The 22,356-nt window shown below is 46.2% G+C and overlaps 1 protein-coding gene across 1 annotated transcript in view; it reads right to left on the minus strand.

The window, feature by feature from the left end:
- Positions 1 to 22,356, minus strand: part of OPLAH (5-oxoprolinase, ATP-hydrolysing) — a 210,632-nt gene that overhangs the window by 33,608 nt on the left and 154,668 nt on the right. Inside the window, exons 19-23 of the mRNA XM_069221004.1 lie at positions 21,174 to 21,348; positions 20,422 to 20,606; positions 18,318 to 18,464; positions 13,028 to 13,162; positions 12,775 to 12,924 (exon numbers count right to left, since the gene is read on the minus strand). Coding sequence (XP_069077105.1) covers positions 12,775 to 12,924; positions 13,028 to 13,162; positions 18,318 to 18,464; positions 20,422 to 20,606; positions 21,174 to 21,348 — 792 coding nt within the window. The remainder of the gene's footprint in view (positions 1 to 12,774; positions 12,925 to 13,027; positions 13,163 to 18,317; positions 18,465 to 20,421; positions 20,607 to 21,173; positions 21,349 to 22,356) is intronic.

Consider the following 22,356-nt stretch of genomic DNA (forward strand, 5'->3'; position numbering starts at 1 on the left):
ACTTATGGGTCCATAGTGGAAACTGATGTAATCAGTCCCAAGACAGTTTCTGTCACACCTAGTGGCATTGGCCTTGCCACACTGGCTGCTTGTCCCCTTACAATGGATAAGTACAGGCAGACAGTTTCAATAAATGGTGTTGAGGCCTTGGCCTACAGGGACACAGGTGCCAGTTTCACTTTGGTGACTGAAAACCTAGTGCCTCCTGAACAACACATCATTGGACAACAGTATAAGATTATTGATGTCCATAACTCCACTAAGTTTCTTCCCTTAGCTATAATTCAGTTTAGTTGGGGTGGAGTTACTGGCCCTAAGCAGGTGGTAGTATCACCTAGCTTACCTGTAGACTGTCTCTTAGGTAATGACCTAGAGGCCTCAGGTTGGGCTGATGTAGAGTTTTATGCCCATGCAGCCATGCTGGGCATCCCTGAGGAATTGTTCCCTCTCATTTCAAGTGAAATGAAAAAGCAAAGGAGAGAAGGCCTGAAAACTCAGGATCCCTCTCCATCAACAGGTAAAAAGGGTATCACAGTATCCCCTAACCACCCTACCATTCAGGATACCATTCCTGTGGTGGGAGAAACCTCTCCTGGGGTGGCACCTGTTCCAAGGGAATCATCAGCTGGCAAAGCTGGACTCCCTGAGGTGGAAGTACCTCTCTGTGGGATAACTAACATTGGTGAGAAAAACAGCACCATTTTAGTTAACATGGAGCATCCCTCCAACCCTCCCAGAGAAACTTTAGTGCATAAACCCTGCACTACCTCACAACACTTAGGACAGCATCCCTGCCCTAGTGTGGAGCTCATAGGACAGCATCCCTGCCCTGCTCCAACTCAAGAGAAACAGCATCCCTGTTCTCTCTTCCAGCCAAATGGACAAAGTTTTTGCCCAGCTATGGCTTTACTGAGACAGCATCCCTGTCTGGCATTTCCATCATTACAAATAGGTTCAGTGGATAATTCCCACTGCTCTAAACTAAAACTTACTGATAGAAACTCTGAAAATACATCTTCACATTGTTGGTTAGCTAAAAAACTTCAAACAGGGTGGTTTACATCCCCACAGGGAAGTAACCATATAGTGGATGATAAAGGGAGTAACCAGTCTATTGCAGAGCTACTCTCTACTTATCACCACTTAGACAATAAAGTCTCAACTGGCCAAGGTTAGCCTTATTGTCCTTCGTTTGGGGGGGGGTTGTGTGAGAAGGTAGCCTCTTTCTAGCCTTGTTACCCCCACTTTTGGCCTGTTTGTGAGTGTATGTCAGGGTGTTTGTCACTGTTTTCACTGTCTCACTGGGATCCTGATAGCCAGGCCTCAGTGCTCATAGTGAAAACACTATGTTTTCAGTATGGTTGTTATGTGTCACTGGGATCCTGCTGGTCAGGACCCCAGTGCTCATAGGTTTGTGGCCTATATGTATGTGTCACTGGGACCCTGTCACACAGGGCCCCAGTGCTCATAGGTGTGCATGTATATGTTCCCTGTGTGGTGCCTAACTGTCTCACTGAGGCTCTGCTAACCAGAACCTCAGTGGTTATGCTCTCTCATTACTTTCAAATTGTCACTAACAGGCTAGTGACCAATTTTACCAATTTACATTGGCTTACTGGAACACCCTTATAATTCCCTAGTATATGGTACTGAGGTACCCAGGGTATTGGGGTTCCAGGAGATCCCTATGGGCTGCAGCATTTCTTTTGCCACCCATAGGGAGCTCTGACAATTCTTACACAGGCCTGCCACTGCAGCCTGAGTGAAATAACGTCCACGTTATTTCACAGCCATTTTACACTGCACTTAAGTAACTTATAAGTCACCTATATGTCTAACCTTTACCTGGTAAAGGTTAGGTGCAAAGTTACTTAGTGTGAGGGCACCCTGGCACTAGCCAAGGTGCCCCCACATGGTTCAGAGCCAATTCACTGAACTTTGTGAGTGCGGGGACACCATTACACGCGTGCACTACATATAGGTCACTACCTATATGTAGCTTCACCATGGTAACTCCGAATATGGCCATGTAACATGTCTATGATCATGGAATTGCCCCCTCTATGCCATCCTGGCATTGTTGGTACAATTCCATGATCCCAGTGGTCTGTAGCACAGGCCCTGGTACTGCCAGACTGCCCTTCCTGGGGTTTCTCTGCAGCTGCTGCTGCTGCCAACCCCTCAGACAGGCAGCTGCCCTCCTGGGGTCCAGCCAGGCCTGGCCCAGGATGGCAGAACAAAGAACTTCCTCTGAGAGAGGGTGTGACACCCTCTCCCTTTGGAAAATGGTGTGAAGGCAGGGGAGGAGTAGCCTCCCCCAGCCTCTGGAAATGCTTTGTTGGGCACAGATGTGCCCAATTCTGCATAAGCCAGTCTACACCGGTTCAGGGACCCCTTAGCCCCTGCTCTGGCGCGAAACTGGACAAAGGAAAGGGGAGTGACCACTCCCCTGACCTGCACCTCCCCTGGGAGGTGTCCAGAGCTCCTCCAGTGTGCTCCAGACCTCTGCCATCTTGGAAACAGAGGTGCTGCTGGCACACTGGACTGCTCTGAGTGGCCAGTGCCACCAGGTGACGTCAGAGACTCCTTGTGATAGGCTCCTTCAGGTGTTAGTAGCCTTTCCTCTCTCCTAGGTAGCCAAACCCTCTTTTCTGGCTATTTAGGGTCTCTGTCTCTGGGGAAACTTTAGATAACGAATGCATGAGCTCAGCCGAGTTCCTCTGCATCTCCCTCTTCACCTTCTGATAAGGAATCGACCGCTGACCGCGCTGGAAGCCTGCAAACCTGCAACATAGTAGCAAAGACGACTACTGCAACTCTGTAACGCTGATCCTGCCGCCTTCTCGACTGTTTTCCTGCTTGTGCATGCTGTGGGGGTAGCCTGCCTCCTCTCTGCACCAGAAGCTCCGAAGAAATCTCCCGTGGGTCGACGGAATCTTCCCCCTGCAACCGCAGGCACCAAAAAGCTGCATCTCCGGTCCCTTGGGTCTCCTCTCAGCACGACGAGCGAGGTCCCTCGAATCCAGCGACACCGTCCAAGTGACCCCCACAGTCCAGTGACTCTTCAGCCCAAGTTTGGTGGAGGTAAGTCCTTGCCTCACCTCGCTGGGCTGCATTGCTGGGAACCGCGACTTTGCAAGCTTCTCCGGCCCCTGTGCACTTCCGGCGGAAATCCTTCGTGCACAGCCAAGCCTGGGTCCACGGCACTCTAACCTGCATTGCACGACTTTCTAAGTTGGTCTCCGGCGACGTGGGACTCCTTTGTGCAACTTCGGCGAGCACCGTTTCACGCATCCTCGTAGTGCCTGTTTCTGGCACTTCTCCGGGTGCTACCTGCTTCAGTGAGGGCTCTTTGTCTTGCTCGACGTCCCCTCTCTCTGCAGGTCCAATTTGCGACCTCCTGGTCCCTCCTGGGCCCCAGCAGCGTCCAAAAACGCCAAACGCACGATTTGCGTGTAGCAAGGCTTGTTGGCGTCCATCCGGCGGGAAAACACTTCTGCACGACTCTCCAAGGCGTGGGGGATCCATCCTCCAAAGGGGAAGTCTCTAGCCCTTGTCGTTCTTGCAGTATTCACAGTTCTTCAGCCTAGTAAGAGCTTCTTTGCACCAACCGCTGGCATTTCTTGGGCATCTGCCCATCTCCGAGCTGCTTGTGACTTTTGGACTTGGTCCCCTTGTTCCACAGGTACCTTCAGACAGGAATCCATCGTTGTTGCATTGCTGATTTGTGTTTTCCTTGCATTCTCCCTCTAACACGACTATTTTGTCCTTAGGGGAACTTTGGTGCACTTTGCACTCACTTTTCAGGGTCTTGGGGAGGGTTATTTTTCTAACTCTCACTATTTTCTAATAGTCCCAGCGACCCTCTACAAGGTCACATAGGTTTGGGGTCCATTCGTGGTTCACATTCCACTTTTGGAGTATATGGTTTGTGTTGCCCCTATCCCTATGTTTCCCCATTGCATCCTATTGTAATTATACATTGTTTGCACTGTTTTCTAAGACTATACTGCATATTTTTGCTATTGTGTATATATATCTTGTGTATATTTCCTATCCTCTTACTGAGGGTACACTCTAAGATACTTTGGCATATTGTCATAAAAATAAAGTACCTTTATTTTTAGTATAACTGTGTATTGTGTTTTCTTATGATATTGTGCATATGACACTAAGTGGTACTGTAGTAGCTTCACACGTCTCCTAGTTCAGCCTGAGCTGCTTTGCTAAGCTACCATTATCTATCAGCCTAAGCTGCTAGACACCCTATACACTAATAAGGGATAACTGGGCCTGGTGCAAGGTGCAAGTACCCCTTGGTACTCACTACAAGCCAGTCCAGCCTCCTACAGTACCAAAAACTTTGCACACACACATCTTGCTTTATGTTATCAAAACATTCCTGTGGAACATCAGACCATTCAAAAACACATCCTTTACGCAATAAGATGTTCAATTCTTCTGTTTTGGCTGCAAAGTTCTCAACACATTTTGAATAGTACTCTATAAGTCCCATAAAGGACCTTAGTTCATCTTTGTTCTTTGGACACGGAGACAATTTTATGGGTTCTAAAAGATCTCTCTTTGGTTTGACTCCTTCACCAAAAATTGTGTGGCCCAAGTACTTAATCGCTTTACTTAAGAAGACACACTGCTTTTTACGCAATGTATGACCAATATCTAATAGTTTCCTAATCACCTTCCTCAGAATCTGATTGTGTTCTACAACAGCTGGTGCATAAACCAAAATGTCGCCTTGAAAGAATATCATGTTAGTAAAGCCCTCGAAAACTTGCGACAACACTCGCAGCGGAAGTGAGCCCCATCAGCATTCTAATATAGCGGAATGTGCCATCCATGGTGATAAGTGCTGTGACATCTTGGGAACTGTGATGCAAACGTATCTGGCGGTAAGCACTCTTCAGGTCAAATTTCGAAAAGTACTTGCCACCGTTGAGCAACAGGATAAGTTCATTGATGTTTGGTAGAGGAAAGTTATCCGTTATTATGTTCTGATTGATACTGCGAAGACCCACACAAAATCTAAGTTGACCATTTCTTCATTATGACCACAGGTGATACCCAATTAGAAGCCTCTAGGAGTTCAATTACCCCTTCTCTTATCATATCTTTCAACATGCCACTAACTTACTCTCTAACTACCATAGGAACTTTTCTGACTTTGTATTTCACAGAAACTGCGCCTGGCTTCAAGCAAATTTTGGGCTTTTAACTCACCAATCTCCTCTCGAAACACCTCTTTCACTTCCTCGAGAATTTCACTCATATCACTGTCTTCCACAATCAATTTTGTTCTGGGCCCCTTGGATTCACAACTAAATTAAGATCATATTGATGTATCCATTCCAGGATTGGTGGTCTACTTTCAGCTACACAGATTTTGCCTTCAGTCTCCCTCGTTTTAAATCGTATAGAAGTTGTGAAAAACCCTAAAATATCAATCTCCTCTCTTTGGTGCCCACTAGGACAAATATCCTTTCCCCTCAAAACTACTTGTGGCCACTTCTCGTAAAACACATCTTTAGGAATGATGGTGTATCTTGAACCAGTATCAACCATTAGATCTCCATCTTTGTTCCCAATGCAGAAGCAAGTTCTTGGCCTAGTTTTTCTTTAATCATTCTCTTTTTTATTTTTTAAGCTAAAAATGCAATCACAACAAGGCTCACTTCCTTCCGCACATGGCACAGCAACTTTTGACTTAGACCACTCTATACACATGTGTGCAAAGTGTCCCCTGCGTCCACACCTCCTGCATTTTTTATTTATAGCATAACATGCCTTGGACTCACTGTTATATAAATTACTCCCACATCTGTTACACATCTTACTGTTGAACTTAACGTTAGAATTTTTCTGTGTTTTCTGCAAATTCTGTATTTTCTTTCCTATAGCTCCCACACTGTCACCACTACTCTCAATTCCTCCTACTACTTCAGTCATATGTTCTACTCCAATGCCCGTATGTTTCCACATTTCCCTCATGCAATAGTCTGATTCTTCCACTATTTTAGCCATATCAATTGCATCCTTTAAACTGGGATTCTTTGCAGCCCACAATCTTTCCTGAATCTTACTACTCTTGCATTGAACCGTCAATTGGTCTCTTATCATTTCCTCATGCATCCCACCAAAGTGGCACCTCACCGACATTTCTCTCAATCTTGTCACAAATTTGTCAATAGACTCAACCACTCTCTGTGGTTGAGTATAAAACTTTTATCTCGCCATCACCACATTAGTCTTCTTTGCAAACCTATTGCTTAATCTCATTGTGGCTTCCCTTCATATTCGTCAGTGACTTGAGCTCCATTATCTGTGGCCAGAGGCATGAATTCAAAACAAACTCTGTGCCTCTGAACCTAAGCAATTCAATACAATTGCTTTTTTCCATGCAGAGCTGAAATCCTCACTACCTAAATCCAACAGATAGTTATCAAACATATCTATCCAGTCCTCCCACTGGATTACAGGCACGCCTTGGTGAGGCAAAAAGAGTGGTGGTGCTGGGAGTAATAGCTGTTCCATCTTGTATTTGCAATTGCCTACAAGATATCGGGTACCATGCAATTGCCTACAATATATCATTTACGTTACTTCTTGTGAGGTGTATATACCTCCGCAATTTAAACTCACACCTTTTTTCTTTCGGCTACTCTCAATATTTAAAGATTTATTGGTGTGCGTATTACAGCACAACTAATTGAAACTAAAACCAAGTTTCAAGTTTTAAGTTTTCCTTCTTGGTGTGCGCGTCACTGCGCATTTAAGGGAACATCACAATATGTCGTCTTGGTGTGCGCGTCACCACGCTCTGAACAGAGATTAAATCTGGGCTCTGAAAGACGGAAATCACTTTGCTAGTTAGCAGCACACACCGACCCTTTAAGAAATAACTCTTTATTTTTGCATCATCATGTTCCTCAGAATTCACTGCGACGCTGTTGATTGGAAGCTCATGTACAGCCTCGTGCTGGGTGCACGCATTAAGTTAGCAAGTGGCGCACGCACACCAAATCCTCATGGGAGAGCTCCTCAACACACACCAAACCTTAATGGGAGAGCCCCTCTACACTTCAACAGCAACCCAAGCAACAGGTATGTTGCTCGTCGATTCTCTGTTGCAAATCCTCCCTTGACTTCTCTGAGGAGTTGGCCCTCGAGGTTATATAGCGCCCAAATTTAACATCTGAGTAGGCGCTATGCCTCACATAATATGCAGGTGAACACCACATACAACAGTACCTTCAGTATACTTAAGTACTCCCTTTAAGTGTCTGTAGATCTCTCCTCTCACGTGTCGATGAGTTGAAACGCTGGGTTTTCTTTGGGAGTTGCTCTCTAGACAAACTCCTCATCACTCAGCAAGCCGACAATTTAGACTGGCACCCTCGTGTAGGAAAGTACCATCTTTCTTGGCATGTTACCCCCAATTTTACATGTATGTCAGTATGTTTTTGCCTGTCTCACTGGGATCCTGCTAGCCAGGACCCCAGTGCTCATAGTTTGTGGCCTAAATGTGTATGCCTGTGTAGTGCCTAACTGTGTCACTGAGGCTCTGCTAATCAGAACCTCAGTGCTCATGCTCTCTCTGCCTTTAAATGTGTCACTATAGGCTAGTGACTACATTCACCAATTTCAATTGGCATACCGGACCCCCCCCCTTATAAGTCCCTAGTATATGGTACTTAGGTACCCAGGGCATTGGGGTTCCAGGAGATCCATATGGGCTGCAGCATTTCTTTAGCCACCCATAGGGAGCTCAGACAAACCCTTACACAGGACTTCCATTGCAGCCTGCGTGAAATAACGCACACGTTATTTCAAAGCCATTTTCACTGCACTTAAGTAACTTATAAGTCACCTATCAATCAATCAATCAATCAATCAGTAATTTGTTAAGTGCGCTACTCACCCGGCAGGGTCTCAAGGTGCGGGGGGGGTTGTGCCACTGCTCGAAGAGCCAGGTCTTGAGGCGCTTCTTGAGGGTCAGGAGGTCCTGGGTCAGACGTAGGTTGACTGGGAGGGAGTTCCAGGTTTTGGTGGCAAGGTGGGAGAAGGATCTGCCGCCGGCTGTGGTGCGGTGGATGAGGGGGACGGTCGCAAGGGCGAGGTTCGCGGAGCGGAACTTGCGTGTCAGGGTGTGGAAGTTGAGACACTCATTGAGGTAGGCAGGTCTGGCGTCGTGGAGAGCCTTGTGAGCGTGGATCAGGAGTTTGAAGATGATCCTTTTGTTGACGGGGAGGTCTGTGAGGTGGCCTGAGATGTGTTCGTGGCGAGGGAGGTTAAGGCTGAGTCGTGCTGAGGCGTTCTGGAAGCACTGTAGTTTCCTCTGGAGCTTGGCTTTTGTTCCCGTTCTTCTGGTTTCAATGGGGATCCATCTGAAGGTCTTGCGAAGCATGTGAAGGGTGTTAAAGCATGAGGATGTGACGCTTTTGACTTGCTGGGTCATAGAGAGCGATGAGTCCAGTATGAAGCCGAGGTTGCGTGCGTGGGTGTTGGGGCAGATCCCAGGGTGGAAGGCCACCAGGAGTCATCCATGCTGATCTTTTGGAGCCGAAGATGATGATCTTAGTCTTCTCCGAGTTCAGTTTGAGGCGGCTTGCCTCCATCCAGTTGGCGATGGCGTGAAGTCCAGTGTGGAGGTTGGTCTTGGCGGTTGCGGTGTCCTTCGCGAGAGAGAGGATGAGCTGAGTGTCGTCCGCGTAAGAGACGATGTTAAGGCCGTGGGATCGGACGATGTTGGCGAGCTGTGCCATGTAGACATTGAAGAGGGTGGGGCTGAGTGAGGATCCCTGGGAAACTCCGCAGATGGTCTTGGTGGCTTTAGACAGGAACTGGGGGGAGGTGGACTCTTTGGGTTCTGCCAGAGAGGAAGGATGTGAGCCAGTCCAGTGCTCTGTGGTGGATTCCGGCATTGAGGAGGCGTATGCGAAGGGTGTGATGACAGACGGTGTTGAAGGCTGCGGAAAGGTCAAGGAGGATGAGGGCAACGGTTTCACCTTTGTCGAGCCTGCTTCTGATGTCGTCGGTGCAAGGCGGTCTCGGTGCTGTGATTCTTGCGGAAGCCGGCCTGAGAGATGTTGAGTAGGCTGTTGTCCTCCCAGAAGCGAGATAGTAGGTTGTTGACATCTTCTAGATGACCTTCGCAGGGAAGGGGAGTAGGGAGATGGGCTGGAAGTTTTTGAGGTCTTCGGTGTCGGCTTTGGGCTTTTTGAGCAGGGCGTTGACTTTGGCGTGTTTCCAGCTCTCTGGGAAGATGGAGGTCTCGAAGGAGCTGTTGATGACGGTCCGGAGCTGGGAAGCGATGATTTGGCTGGCTTTATTAAAGACGTGGTGAGGGCAGGGATCTGCAGGTGAACCGGAATAGATGGTGCTCATGGTCTTGGTGGTTTCCTCGTCGTTGGTGGGGGTCCAGGCACTCCTTGCTGTTGTGTGCGTTGTTGCCAATTCATTCTTTGTAACCTTCACTTGCTGAAGGTTAGGTGCAAAGTTACTAAGTGTGAGGGCATCCTTGCACTAGCAAACGTGCCCCCACATAGTTCAGGGTCATTTTCCGGGACTTTGTGAGTGTGGGGACACCATTACACGTGTGCACCACATATAAGTCAATACCTATATGTAGCTTCACAATGGTAACTCCGAATATGGCCATGTAACATGTCTAAGATCATGGAACTGTCCCCCCATTCCAAATCTGGTATTGGGGAGCCAATGCCATGTATCCTGGGGGCTCCACTATGGACCCCCAGTACTGCCAAACCAGCTCTCTGAGGTTTGCACTTCACCTACAGCTGCTGCCACCTCACAGACAGTGTTCTGCCCTCCTGGGGTCTGGGCAGCCCAGTCCCAGTCCCAGGAAGGCAGAACAAAGCATTTCCTCTGAGAGCAGGGTGTTACACCCTCTCCCTTTGGAAATAGGTGTTACAGGCTGGGGAGGCATAGCCTCCCCAGCCTCTGGAAATGCTTTGAAGGGCACAGATGATGCCCTCCTTGCATAAGCCAGTCTACAACGGTTTAGGGAACCCAGTCCCTGCTCTGGCGCGAAACTGGACAAAGGAAAGGGGAGTGACCACTCCCCTGTCCATCACCACCCCAGGGTTGGTGCCCGGAGCTCATCCACTGTGTCTCGGACCTCTGCCATCTTGTTTTCAGAGGTGTGGGGGCACTCTGGAAGCCTCTGAGTGGCCAGTGCCCGCAGGTGACAGCAGAGACCCCTCCTGATAGGTGCATACCTGACTAGGTAGCCAATCCTCCTCTGAAGGCTATTTAGGGTCTTTCCTTTGGGTTTCTCATCAGATTACGACTTGCAAGAATCCAGCAGGCCTCCTCTGCACTTCTCTCTTCAACTTCTGCCAAGGATCGACCGCTGACTGCTCCAGGACGCCTGCAAAACTGCAAAAAAGTAGCCAGAAGACTACCAGCGACATTGTAGCACCTAATCCTGACGGCTTTCTTGACTGTTTCCTGGTGGTGCATGCTCTGGGGGCTGCCTGCCTTCACCCTGCACTGGAAGCTACGAAGAAATCTCCCTTGTGCCGACGGAATCTTCCCCCTGCTTCAGCAGGCAACAAACTACAGCCTCACTGGTACTCTGGGTCCCCTCTCATCTTGACGAGCGTGGCCCCTGGAACACAGGTGGTGGACCCAAGTGACCCCAACTGTCCAGTGGTCCAACTGTCCGAATTTGGAGGAGGTAAGTCCTTGCCTCCCCTCCCCAGACAGTAATCCTGTGCACCGTGTGATCTGCAGCTACAAGGGCGTCTGTGCACATTTCCAAGAAATCCTCCATGCACAGCCGAGCCTAGGTCCCCAGCACTCCTTCCTGCGATGTTCATATCCCTGAGTTGACCTCTGGGGTCGTGGGACTTCTCTTTGCAGTGTTGAGACGACCGATGTGTTCAGTCTTCTTGAACCCGCACTCTACGTTGCTGAGGGCCCCCTCTGTCTCCTCACCTGAGTGGCGACATCCTGGTCCTTCCTGGGCCCGGGCAGCACCCTTTTTCTTCAACCGCAACTCTTGCAGGTAGCAAGGCTTGGTTACGGTATTTTGCCAAGGAAACAACTCTGCATCCTCCAGCGCGCCGTGGGACATCTTCTGCACAAAGCAGAACTTCCTACCTCCTTTCGTTGGTGCAAAACCAGCATCTTCTTCCAACCGGAGGCAGTCATTTTGCACCTTCATCCGGGGTTTAGTGGGCTCCTGCCCCTCCTGGACACTTTAGCGACTCTTGGACTTGGCCCCCTTCCTTTACAGGTCTTCAGGTCCAGGAATCCGTCTTCAGTGCTTTGCAGTCTGTTGTGGTCCTTGCAAAATTCTTTATCACAACTTTAGTGTGTTTAGGGGAAAATAGTAGTACATTACTCCTCCTTTCCTGGGTCCAGGGGTGGGGTCTCCTTTACACCCTTGGTGTTTTCTCACACTCCCAGTGACCCTCTACACACTACACTTGCCTAGGGGTGCAGTCGTGGTTCGCATTCCACTTACTTAGTATATGGTTTGTGTTGCCCCTAGGCCTATTGCATCCTATTGTGTTTTACAGTGTTGCACTACTTTCTGACTGTTTTGCTTACCTGATTTGGTTTGTGTGTATATTTTGTGTATGTTACTTACCTCCTAAGGGAGTATAACCACTGAGATATTTTTGGCACATTGTCACTAAAATAAAGTACCTTTATTTTTAGTAACTATGAGTATAGTCTTTCTTATGATATAGTACCTATATGATATAAGTGGTATTGCATGAGCTTTGCATGTCTCCTAGTTCAGCCTTGGCTGCTCTGCTATAGCTACCTCTATCAGCCTAAGCTACTAGAACACTACTACACTCTTCTAATAAGGGGGAACTGGACCTGGCATAAGGTGTAAGTACCATTGGTACCCACCACAAGTCAGGCCGGCCTCCTACACCTCTTCGCCAGAAAATGTGGTATAAATGAAAGACTCGTTCTCCAGGTGTTGAACTGGTGTCCTTTAATCAACCTGCTAAGAATGACCTTTTCCCTTGCCAGTCTAACTCCAACTGGCACTGGGGATTCAATACACAACATTCTTTTCTGTGCTTGGAACGCAAGTGCTCCTTAATGTAAAGGTTCCAAGTATGACAAGATACTGCCCTGAAGGAAGCGTCATAAGACACCTGAGAAATTAAAAATAAAATGTGTAGGTTGCATAAAAACAACAAAAGGGTTGCCCTAAACCGCAACATCCTAAAGGATGTTCATTGACAACTCTTCTTACGCTGACAGTATTTGTAACTATAAGTAGTTTCGGCAACTGCATCTGAAAATGTAATCTGTGGTCAGGTCCACCACATACCTAAAAGAAGTTGGTCCTTGTCAAGTTTAATGCCTGCGCCTGTGCAAGTAGACACCTGCCAAACCACAAAGTAATTAGGAGCACAAGTACATAGCGACTGGCTGTAGTTAAATTTAATCATTTCAAGGGGCTTTACTCTGCACCTGCATCCTTAGCCCGTGCTTTTTTAGTGAGGGTGGCTGCACACTGGGGCTCATTTTTTGAAACTCCTGGAAAGGGGTGGAAACCATTTGCAATACAAATAAATTTCCCAGGCAAAACCAGCCTCTATACAAATGCCTACACACAGCAACAATCACATCCACTGCAGTCAGCAAGTCACACTTAGCAATCTAACACAAGGCAAGCTTTCACTGTCAGCAAAGGTCCACGAAGCTTGTGATAAAACTTATCAGAAGGAATAAATAATTCCTGAACCCTCCAACTGGTTTTACCTGTGACGCAGCACAGGCACTGAAGGCTTTGAAGATGACATCCACAATTCTCTGTGATGTTAGTACATTGCCGCCAACCACTGCAGCATCCGGAGATGGGTCTAGGATGGAACCCTTGGGAATGATTACTCTCACCGGTACAAGGCACCCCTGCAAAGAGTGAGACATGAAGTCAGTCATGACAGCCTATTGCACAGCTCTGCTAGGCTGCATGAGAGGTGTCCTGTGCATGAGGTGGGGATATGGTGCTTACCTGGTTGAGGGGGATATCCTGGCCCACCATGCAGCGCAGGCAGTAGATGAGGGCAGACAGGGTGATGGCGCGTGGGGCGTTGCAGTTACCAAAGACTTCGTGACCAGATCCGCTGAAGTCAAACACAGCGCTTCCCTGAGATGAAATAGAACACATCATAAGATTCAACATATAATGATTTTGGCACAAACCTAGGATATCACTTAGAGTTAGACATAACTGAATATCTTCTCATTCATTGAGGAAGCTCTAAATATGGAGTAGAATCCACTGGCTGAATATTCTTCACCGTAGGGATATTAAAGTGAAGAAAATTCAGCCAGTGGATGGTAATCCTTATTCAAAGGGTATATTTACAAAGACACTTTTGAGTACATCAATATTTACTCTTGTAGCATTTTTTACAAACTCTTACACCCCTTTGTGAAATCTAAAATGAGAATAAAATGGGAATATTCGGGGAACATTAATATGCTGTTATTAGAAACAGAAGGAGTGTGCCGTCTTTGGACTTTTACTTTTAGGGAGGTTGACGTTATGGGGATGACTGCAGCAGATTCACAAATGCAGGTAAGAATATGTAAAAGAGTACAACAGGAATACTATTTCCTATTCTCATAAATAATTTTGTCAATCAATCCCTTTGAGTTTCCATCCAAACTGTAAATGAGGCCCTTAGTCCTATAATTGCACTTTCAAAATGTGGAGCAAAATAGCTTTGCCGTTACTTACTACAATTACAAATGTATTTGCTTTATGTTTTGTCCCAGTGCAGAGGTGTTCGCACTATGCCAACCAATCTATCAGCACTATTGTAGACTCAGGCAGTCTAGGTTTTGCAACTATTCTGAAGTCCTTCGGCAAACTTATTTTTGGTAAACTAACTAAAAGTGCATTTTTTTACTTTCATGCTCACCCAGAAACCCAATTAGGATTTTTAATCTATTATTTGTTACAGAATGTTTGCACGAGGTTCCAGATGAAGTATATTTTTTACATGAAGCTAAAGATGAAGGCCCTCATTACGAGGCTGACAGTCATGAGACAGCCAGCCTTGCCGTGGCAGTCCTACTGCCGCTGAGCGGCGGTAAGGACCACCACATTACTAGTTGTGAGGCTTGGCAGACGCCAAGCCTCCACAACTCCGCCGGGCCTGCTGGTGCAGGCGCAACGCCGTGGATGGCGGTGAGCACCTCCAATCCGGCGGCAGGCCCCAGCCTGCCGTCCGGATTACGAGGCTGCAAACCGCCAGGCTTTCCCTGGCGGTCACCCCGCCACGAAAACCCAGGCGGTCATGCACCTGGCAACAGGAATCTTCATTCCTGTCGGCGGCACACACATAAACACATGTCCGCACACATCTCCCCACCCATCCACACCCCTTCACGCACGCATGCATACACATACACACCCATTCAGCATACGCATCCATACACTCAGACACACCCACTCACACATTCATCAACAAAGACACCCCCATTCACGCGCACATCGACACACGCATTCAGTACCCCCCTCCGCAAACATGCACACACGCATCCACACACACATACCCCCTCCTCCCTCTTCGGACGCCCACTTACCTCCTCAGTCGAGGGGGATGTCTGGGAGGGGATGGGTCCTAGCGGTCTCCCCTGGCTGCCACCACCACTCCAGCAGGACTCTGCCAAGCCATATTTCGGCTTGTAACACGGCAGGTGGAGTCCTGCCGGCGTGGCGGTGCCGGCGAGGGACCCACCTCTGCAGCACTGACCGTCAGCGCGACTGCTGGCTGCTTTCCACCTCAATGATGGCGAAAGCAGCCGGCACTCGTAATATGGCGGTCTTCTGACCGCCAGCACTGGCGGTCATCTGGCGGGTTGGGCTTTGGCGGTCAGGGAAATTGACCGCCAAAGTCCAAATGAGGACCGAAGTCTTCATTTATTAGGGTTTGATTGGGTGTCTCTAATCAAACATCATGATTGTTGACATATTGCTTCTGACAGATTTGGGACATGAAGGTGCAGAGTTATAATCTTCACTTGGTGTGAACCTGTGGTCAAACTTGTCAAGTCCCCAGGGGCCTGCTTCAGAAGCAAACATGAAATAAGCCACAGTCAGCTCTGTCCTACATCTGGACCAGAGGCACTTTGAACTGCTGCAGGAAATGATGTGGACACAAAGAAGAAAGTGTTGAGAGGAAGATTCAGCTTCAGTGGCTAAGTATTCATCCACCCCACTATCAGGTAATATATATGACGCAACAAATCGAACTATGAATACTTCTTTGGCAGATGGTGCCCTTTTTTTAAAAACCTTGCAAGAAGTAAATTTATCAAAAACGCCTGCTCTTGGGTGAACCAATAAAGAAAACTTGTTTTTGAAGGAGGAAGGATTGGCTACATTATGAAAACTGGTTCGGTGGAAAGATTCTCTATATTGCATACACATATACAATAACAAAGGGTGCAAGGGACTCAGGAAAATGCAATACGAAGCAGAAAATCTTGAAAACTACCTGCGTTGATCAAACCTTAGGTTGGTAGGTCTCCACAGAACAGCCTAGTTAGAGTACACTCAGAGAATTTCTGAATGAACATCATAAATTCTTATTTAGCTAAGAAATCCAGCATCCATTAACTGCTAAAGCACACTGGATGATCCAGTCAAAACAAAATGGATGCTGGGGTCCGTTCTCAAATCATTTTAATATCTTTCAAAGAAGTTATGATGAATTATTTGTTATTACAAAAGAGCAGTAGAGTAGGCAACATAAACAATGCAGATGGTTATGCATATGAAATTCTTCAGGATGTTTCTTAGGAAACATCTCAAAGACAAAAGGAGATGTATTAATTGATCCCTAAGGGCCTAATTATGAGTTTGGCGGATGGGGACAGACGGGGTGGCCACCACTGTGACTTTCCTGCTGGGCTGACTGGCAGAAACCAAGCAGACGGTGATCATTGTAAGGGTGCTGGGCAGGGGGATCCCAGTACTGCCCATGCCAAGTGCGTGGGCAGTGTGGGGGCCCCTTTTCTCTGCCAGCCTTTTCATGGCAGTAAACCTGCCATTAGAAGGGTGGTGGAGAACCAGGTCGTAATCAGCAGCGCTGCCCAGGCCGATTACGACCTGAATCCTCCGTCAAACCATTGGGATCACTGATCCCAGTGGAGATGGTGGTACCCTGGTGTTCTGAATGCCAGGGTTGTAATGTGTCAGTCAAACCGCCACAGCAGCGGCAATCCAGAACGCGACCGGAAGTCTGGCGGTCAAGAGACCGCCAAACTCATGATCAGGCCCTAAGATCGGATCATGAAAATCAGGCTCCAATCAATCAAACATCAAAGATCCATGCCATGTATAAAGGAGGAGATGCATTCATGCTTGATGACCCCCGCATGGACATCCTACTGATGATTAAAAAGAATCAGAAGTAAAAGGAATGTGTGGGAGAAAGGAAGAAAGCAAAATTGATGATGGCAGAACAATTGGCAATAAAATATGCTATTATTATTCATAGTATATCCAAAATGGAAAGTTCAGTTTTTAATTTGTATCAGCTAATGCTATCTCTGCATATTTGCTAGCTGATCTTCACACTAAATCGATCCAAGTATATTGCCTTGGATTATGTACGTGAGGGGTAAGGGACAGTCTGCCTCCAGAAGCTGGTGATGCCCTCTAGAAGTGAAGGTTAATTTACAGGGACTGAGATGAGTTTTAATGGAGTATGTTGAACGAGATAGATTGGACAGGAGAAGGTGTTGGGTGAAGTGAGTTAACTTGATTATTGATGGTAGACCACATGTTGCAGAAATAGAATGTCCAGAGATATGTGATATTAACTGACTATAACTCAAAGATCCTGTCAATTAACCAAATCACAGCAAATCCTGCAAGATACTTTCATATCTAGAAAAAAGAAAGGTTGATGTTACCTTGATGCACAAACCTAATGTGGCAAGAGTCTTGATGGATGTCTTCAAACAAGATCAAGATTGGAGTCTCAAGCATTGGTTGATAATGGAGTCTGCTATTTTGCTACTGAGGTGCCAAGGTGAAGGTTAACAAATGGGAAACTGGAGGAAAGGTAAGGTGGTTGAATGTACAAGCGGAAATTAAAAAAACATAGCTGTCGTTCTGCGGCCCAATAATCAATGTTCCAGCTGCACTGTAAGACTTGGCGTTAGCCACTTAACCTTGGCATGGATTTCAATGGACCCTTTATGGCTATATGCCATAATAAATTAGGCAATAACCCCGACCAGCGCTCACATCGAATACACAGTCTTGACTAACCACATATCATCAACGTATGAGCACAAAGGGAGGTGTAAATTTACTACTCTAATGCCACATCTAGTTAGCTTAATGATACGTTTGTAAGCAACACTTTGGAGCCATTGTATGAGTAGGTTGATGATAACACTTGTATATTGTGATTCACCACCAATCTTTATGATCATAGTCTTTCTAAACAAAACTAAACCTAGGCTAACCAAATGTCAACATACTCAAATGAAAATATTTGTTGTTTCCTAGGTTTGTGACCCTGGTGAAACCTTTTAGCATACAGCAGGCCTTGGAGGGCAATATAGATTTTAAAAATGCTTACCTACCTGCAGTGCCCACTGTTAGTCACTTCTCGGGCCCATCCAATTTCTCCATCGTATAATTAGTTAGTCTATCATCTGCTGATATATTTTGATAGTGGCAATCCACGTACTATAGACATATTGAACAGACTGACAGATCAGGGAAGTGGGTGTAGCAGACTGCAGTTAAAGTAAGTAAAACGTTTTAAAATGGACTGCATATAGCAGGAAACGAAGAAGTAGGCAGACCAGGTGAGTGTGAGGCAGTTTTCCAGCACAGCAGGTAAGCAAACCATTATCTTTAAGTATTGCTCTGCAGAGGCTTGCACTCCACCATAGAACTTTGCACAAAAAAGGAGAAGAAAACTGCCCTTGGGTTGCAGTCCTCCTTCTTCATGAGGTTGTGCAAATACAAAATAACACATTACATTGAATAGCCTGCCTTTCCAGTAGGACTTTGCAATAAGTAAATGAATAAAATCATTGTTCTCTGGGTCAGCCCTGCTCCAAAGGAAATAAAGTTAAAAACTTTTAGATGGTCAACAACCTGTCTCTGAAAGTTTTAAATAGCACAAAATACAACCACAAAAGTTGATATAAAATGTTTAAATTCAAGGAGCTATAGGTGTCCCTGTTGTATCTGGAAAGCAGGTAAGGCACTCTGTCCCTGGTGCGTTGATGCACCAGGGACCGATCCACAGGGCTATGCTCACCTCTTCCTTGTTAATCTTCACCTTCAGTCTGATTGGTGAACCATCATCCATGTGATCTTCCGCCTCCACCTCCAGGCTGCCGGTCTGCTGCTGCCACTGTGCAGCAAACTGTCTCAGCATGTCCCGGACCGCGACCTCCGCATTGGCCTGCAGGCAAGAGAGAATCCATTGTTAAATGCTCCTACCTGCAGAGTGCCACAAACTCAGAACTGCTTAAAAATAGTACTTCCTCTAGGTACTTTATGGAATTCTAACCATGGGTCTTATGGGTAATATTGACATATGACAGAAGCAAGTCCACTAATTTGTAAATAAGGGAGAGAGCAAAGTTTGCTAGCTAAACCTATTTGCTATGTATCAGAAACAGTTCGAGTTGGGTTAACATGCACTCTGTATGGCCCTTATGGATATTTAAATTTTAGGTCTTGCAAGAGGCATAGAGATTCTTATTCATAACATAACTCTGTTGCTCAGTGAGACATATTAGCATATTGATTGGTCTATTAAATTGTGGTCTGCTTATTGGTGTGATTGCATGTTGCATTGTGGGCGTCAGGCAAGCTTCTGTGACAGTGCCTGTAGTGATTGCTCTGTGCAGATCAAACCAGGCCATGGCCTCTGAGCATGTGCAACATGAGGAAACTGGTTCATTGTATGGAGGAAGGAATTTGCAACCAGATGCACATCATGTACAGAGCTCTTTTGCATGCTATAGGACCTTCTCTCACCACTCCAAGATGAGAGTCTGACGCTCTGCAGTGTCTGAAGGAATGCTTGGCCTATCTCTGACAGAGATGACTGGAGTTGTGGTTTGTTACTAAGGATGTTTACCTGTGAGGAGGGAAATACTCAGTAATTGATCTCATAATATGAGGGAATTGGCTATGAGCTTGTCTACTTCTAACATATGTGTGAACTTATGCTCCAGATTGTGCCCAGTCACGTTTGAGTTCTTTATTTGGGTGTCGTCCATGGCCGCCATGTTCACCACCAGCTTCTCCCCCTGGTTTGCTCTTGGAAGCCATTTGTTAAAACAATAGCCAATACGCGTAGACGTGAAGGCGTAATGCCAGCTCAAGCATCTCCGCTGGAAAGAGGTATCATGGTTTTGTATAAGATGGACAACTCTAACTGCATCACATCTGCATCCAATGGCACATCACTCACCAGATCTATGTGACACCTGGATCTCAGTTCATGGATAGTCCTCTGTGACTTTCATTGCTACAGCCTCTCCTCTCCCTCTCTATCTGGGCAATTTTATAACTCTCAAGTAGAAATGTATCCATTGTGATGTATAAGTAGAAAAAACAAAAGTCTACTTTAGACAGTACCACAGAGTCAGAGACAGCCACTCTGTAATTGTGGTTGAGACCACTAGTCGACAGAAAAAGCATATTGATCACAAACAACTGGAAGATTTAGAAAGTTTAGGAAGTATTGTGCAATTTCATTAAGAGGGCTATAGGGAAGTACCAAAACAAGTGCTTCCAATTCAGATTTCCATAGGAGAGTTTTGCTGAGTGTGAACTAAAAACAACTCTGGCTAAGTTTGCATCAAATTTGGCATACCCACCCTTTTGTATGTTTTTGTGTGAGTTATGGTAAATCTCTCCTATGCAGTGGATGATGGTATATTATTACAAGGATGTTAATGTGATATATGCATAGTTTGTGAAACCTGAATGGAAAATCGAAGCTTTTATTGTAAAAACTGCATTTTCAAGAACTATTTTGCAGTTGGCGAACCTGCAGCATATCTTGCCGGGAAAAATATCAAGATTGTTGTTTCACTTCCAAGATACAACTTGTTTTCTACTTTTAAATCAAGGAGACTAACTTGCAATTCATTCAAAAAGACAAACAAGGGCCTAAAGAGGGTAATAATGTTCCACTCTTCACCCTGGGCCAAAGGCTAGGAGTACAAGCCCATCACCTGCATATGCTTTTTGAGATGAAGACATTGGGTTTCACTGTCCTGCACTGAATTGTCCTGACACATGTTTAAGGCCTGGAAATGTAGAACTAGTTATTTTCTTGAATATGACTTGTGCAGGTATAGTGATGAAGCTGGATGTCTCCCCTTGCAGCCTAGTCCTCTTACCTGAATATAAGTCATGTACGCCTGCACCACATCCAATCCGTACACATCGATCAGCTCGTTCACGAGTTGGATGCCCTTCTGATTGGCTGCCACTTGTGCCCGCAGATCAGACAAGTTGTCATGGAGATTGCGGGTGCCACTGCTTCCTGGTATACGGCCCGGGGACATCAAAGCTTCTGTCACAGCTAACAGAGGTCAGACGATGTAAACAAAGAATGGTGAACAGGCAGCAAGGAGGAAATACACTGATGTAAATACAAGAAGATGGTAGATCACTCAGACTGTTGGTAAATCTTCCAGTTTTGACAATCCTACCTGGCAATATGGTATTTTGGGCAGGGAAGAGCTTTTTCTAGTTTGAATTTACCACAGCAGCAACGCTGCTCAATGTTTTCATGCTCAACATTAAAAATACCTTATCCAGAGAAATATGTACAATGTTGTTCTTAGATGACTATGGAGGAGTTCAACAGTGGGAGTGCTAGAAACATCATCAATGCAAAAAGGAGATTTAGGGGCTTTTGGAAGAGATGGATGACAATGAACTGACATCAAAACACCTTTCAGGCAATACTGAAACCCCCACTGATCTGAACAGCAAAGAATCACTGTTTGTCAATGGTATGCAGAGTCTTACAAAGTTACATTTTGAAAATGTCTGTTGAACACTTCTCGTGCCAAGGTGATGCTCTCTACGAGAAATATAACTTAACAAACTACGAAGCAGCACAGCACAAGAAAGAACAACTTACCTTCTTCCTGGAAGATGCCATCCTTCACCAGCATGAAGGACATGAAGACGGCCCCCTCCTCCTTCAGGGATTTCGAGTGCGGAGGCATTGATCCAGGGGTTATACCTCCAATATCGGCATGGTGTCCACGGCTAGCCACAAAGAACACTGGCCTCGGCACCTCTTTACGAAATACCTGCTCCAAGAAAAAGTGTCAGAACTCACAGGTACTTGAGAAGTGCACCGTCCACAAGGTTATATCAGGTGATGGGTAGAACCTAACATGAATGATTCCTGTATGATTTTCTATTAAGAGGCACATGCCAATATGAAACAGGATAAGGAGAGTTTTAAGACTGCAAATAATAGTAAAAAGGCCAAAAAGCATCAAGGCCATAAGCTGCAGAATTCTGAAAGGTGACAAAAAGGGCGAAGGATCAGAATCTTGCTAGTACATGGCTAAGAGAGGAGAGGGAGGTGGCTAGACTACAGATGCAACATGGAGCAGAGGCGGCCATGCTGTATACTATGAGATGGGGTTGGATGTGTAAACCAGGATAAGGACCGCCAGCTCAGTGTTGAAGTCTGAGGCTCCTCAGGAGTGAGGGAGTTTGAACAGTACATCAATGTTGACTGTGATGGCTTTGTCTAGGCATATGAAGGATGGGAACAGATACAACAATACAGAGAAGATCAACAATACCCGGGCTGGCTGTGAAAGGATTGCTGAAGGAGATTGAGCAAAAGGCTATTGAGTGCATTTTATACACATCTTAAGTCCAAGTCTAAACACTAATCTTGTATGCTCAATCGTACGTTATTCTTTATCTTAAAGTTAAGAACATCTCAGGTCTCTTCAACCTCTGCTCTTTTAAAGATGACTGGCCTCTTGTAACTTTCCACACCCACTTTGTCCTGCACTATGGCAACCTTTCAAGTAGACGTGCATTCCCCTGAGCGGTCTGTTCTTATCCCCATTATCCTTTTAAAATCTATTTTAGGTCTATCCTACTGAAAGCTTTCGCAAGTGCTGAAGCGGCCTGTTGTTGAAGACCTATTGTAAACAAAACAAAGCAGAGAGTGGGCTTTGAGTTAGCTCCTTACGACTGGATAGCTTTCTTGTCCATCTCACTTTTCTGATCCTCATTCAAGGTGGGAGGCTTTCTTATCTACCTCAGCTGCCTGCTCCTGTTTCAATTACCCC

Source organism: Pleurodeles waltl, chromosome 2_2 (genome assembly GCF_031143425.1).
Source record: "Pleurodeles waltl isolate 20211129_DDA chromosome 2_2, aPleWal1.hap1.20221129, whole genome shotgun sequence".
In the NCBI taxonomy this organism is placed as follows: Eukaryota; Metazoa; Chordata; class Amphibia; order Caudata; family Salamandridae; genus Pleurodeles; species Pleurodeles waltl.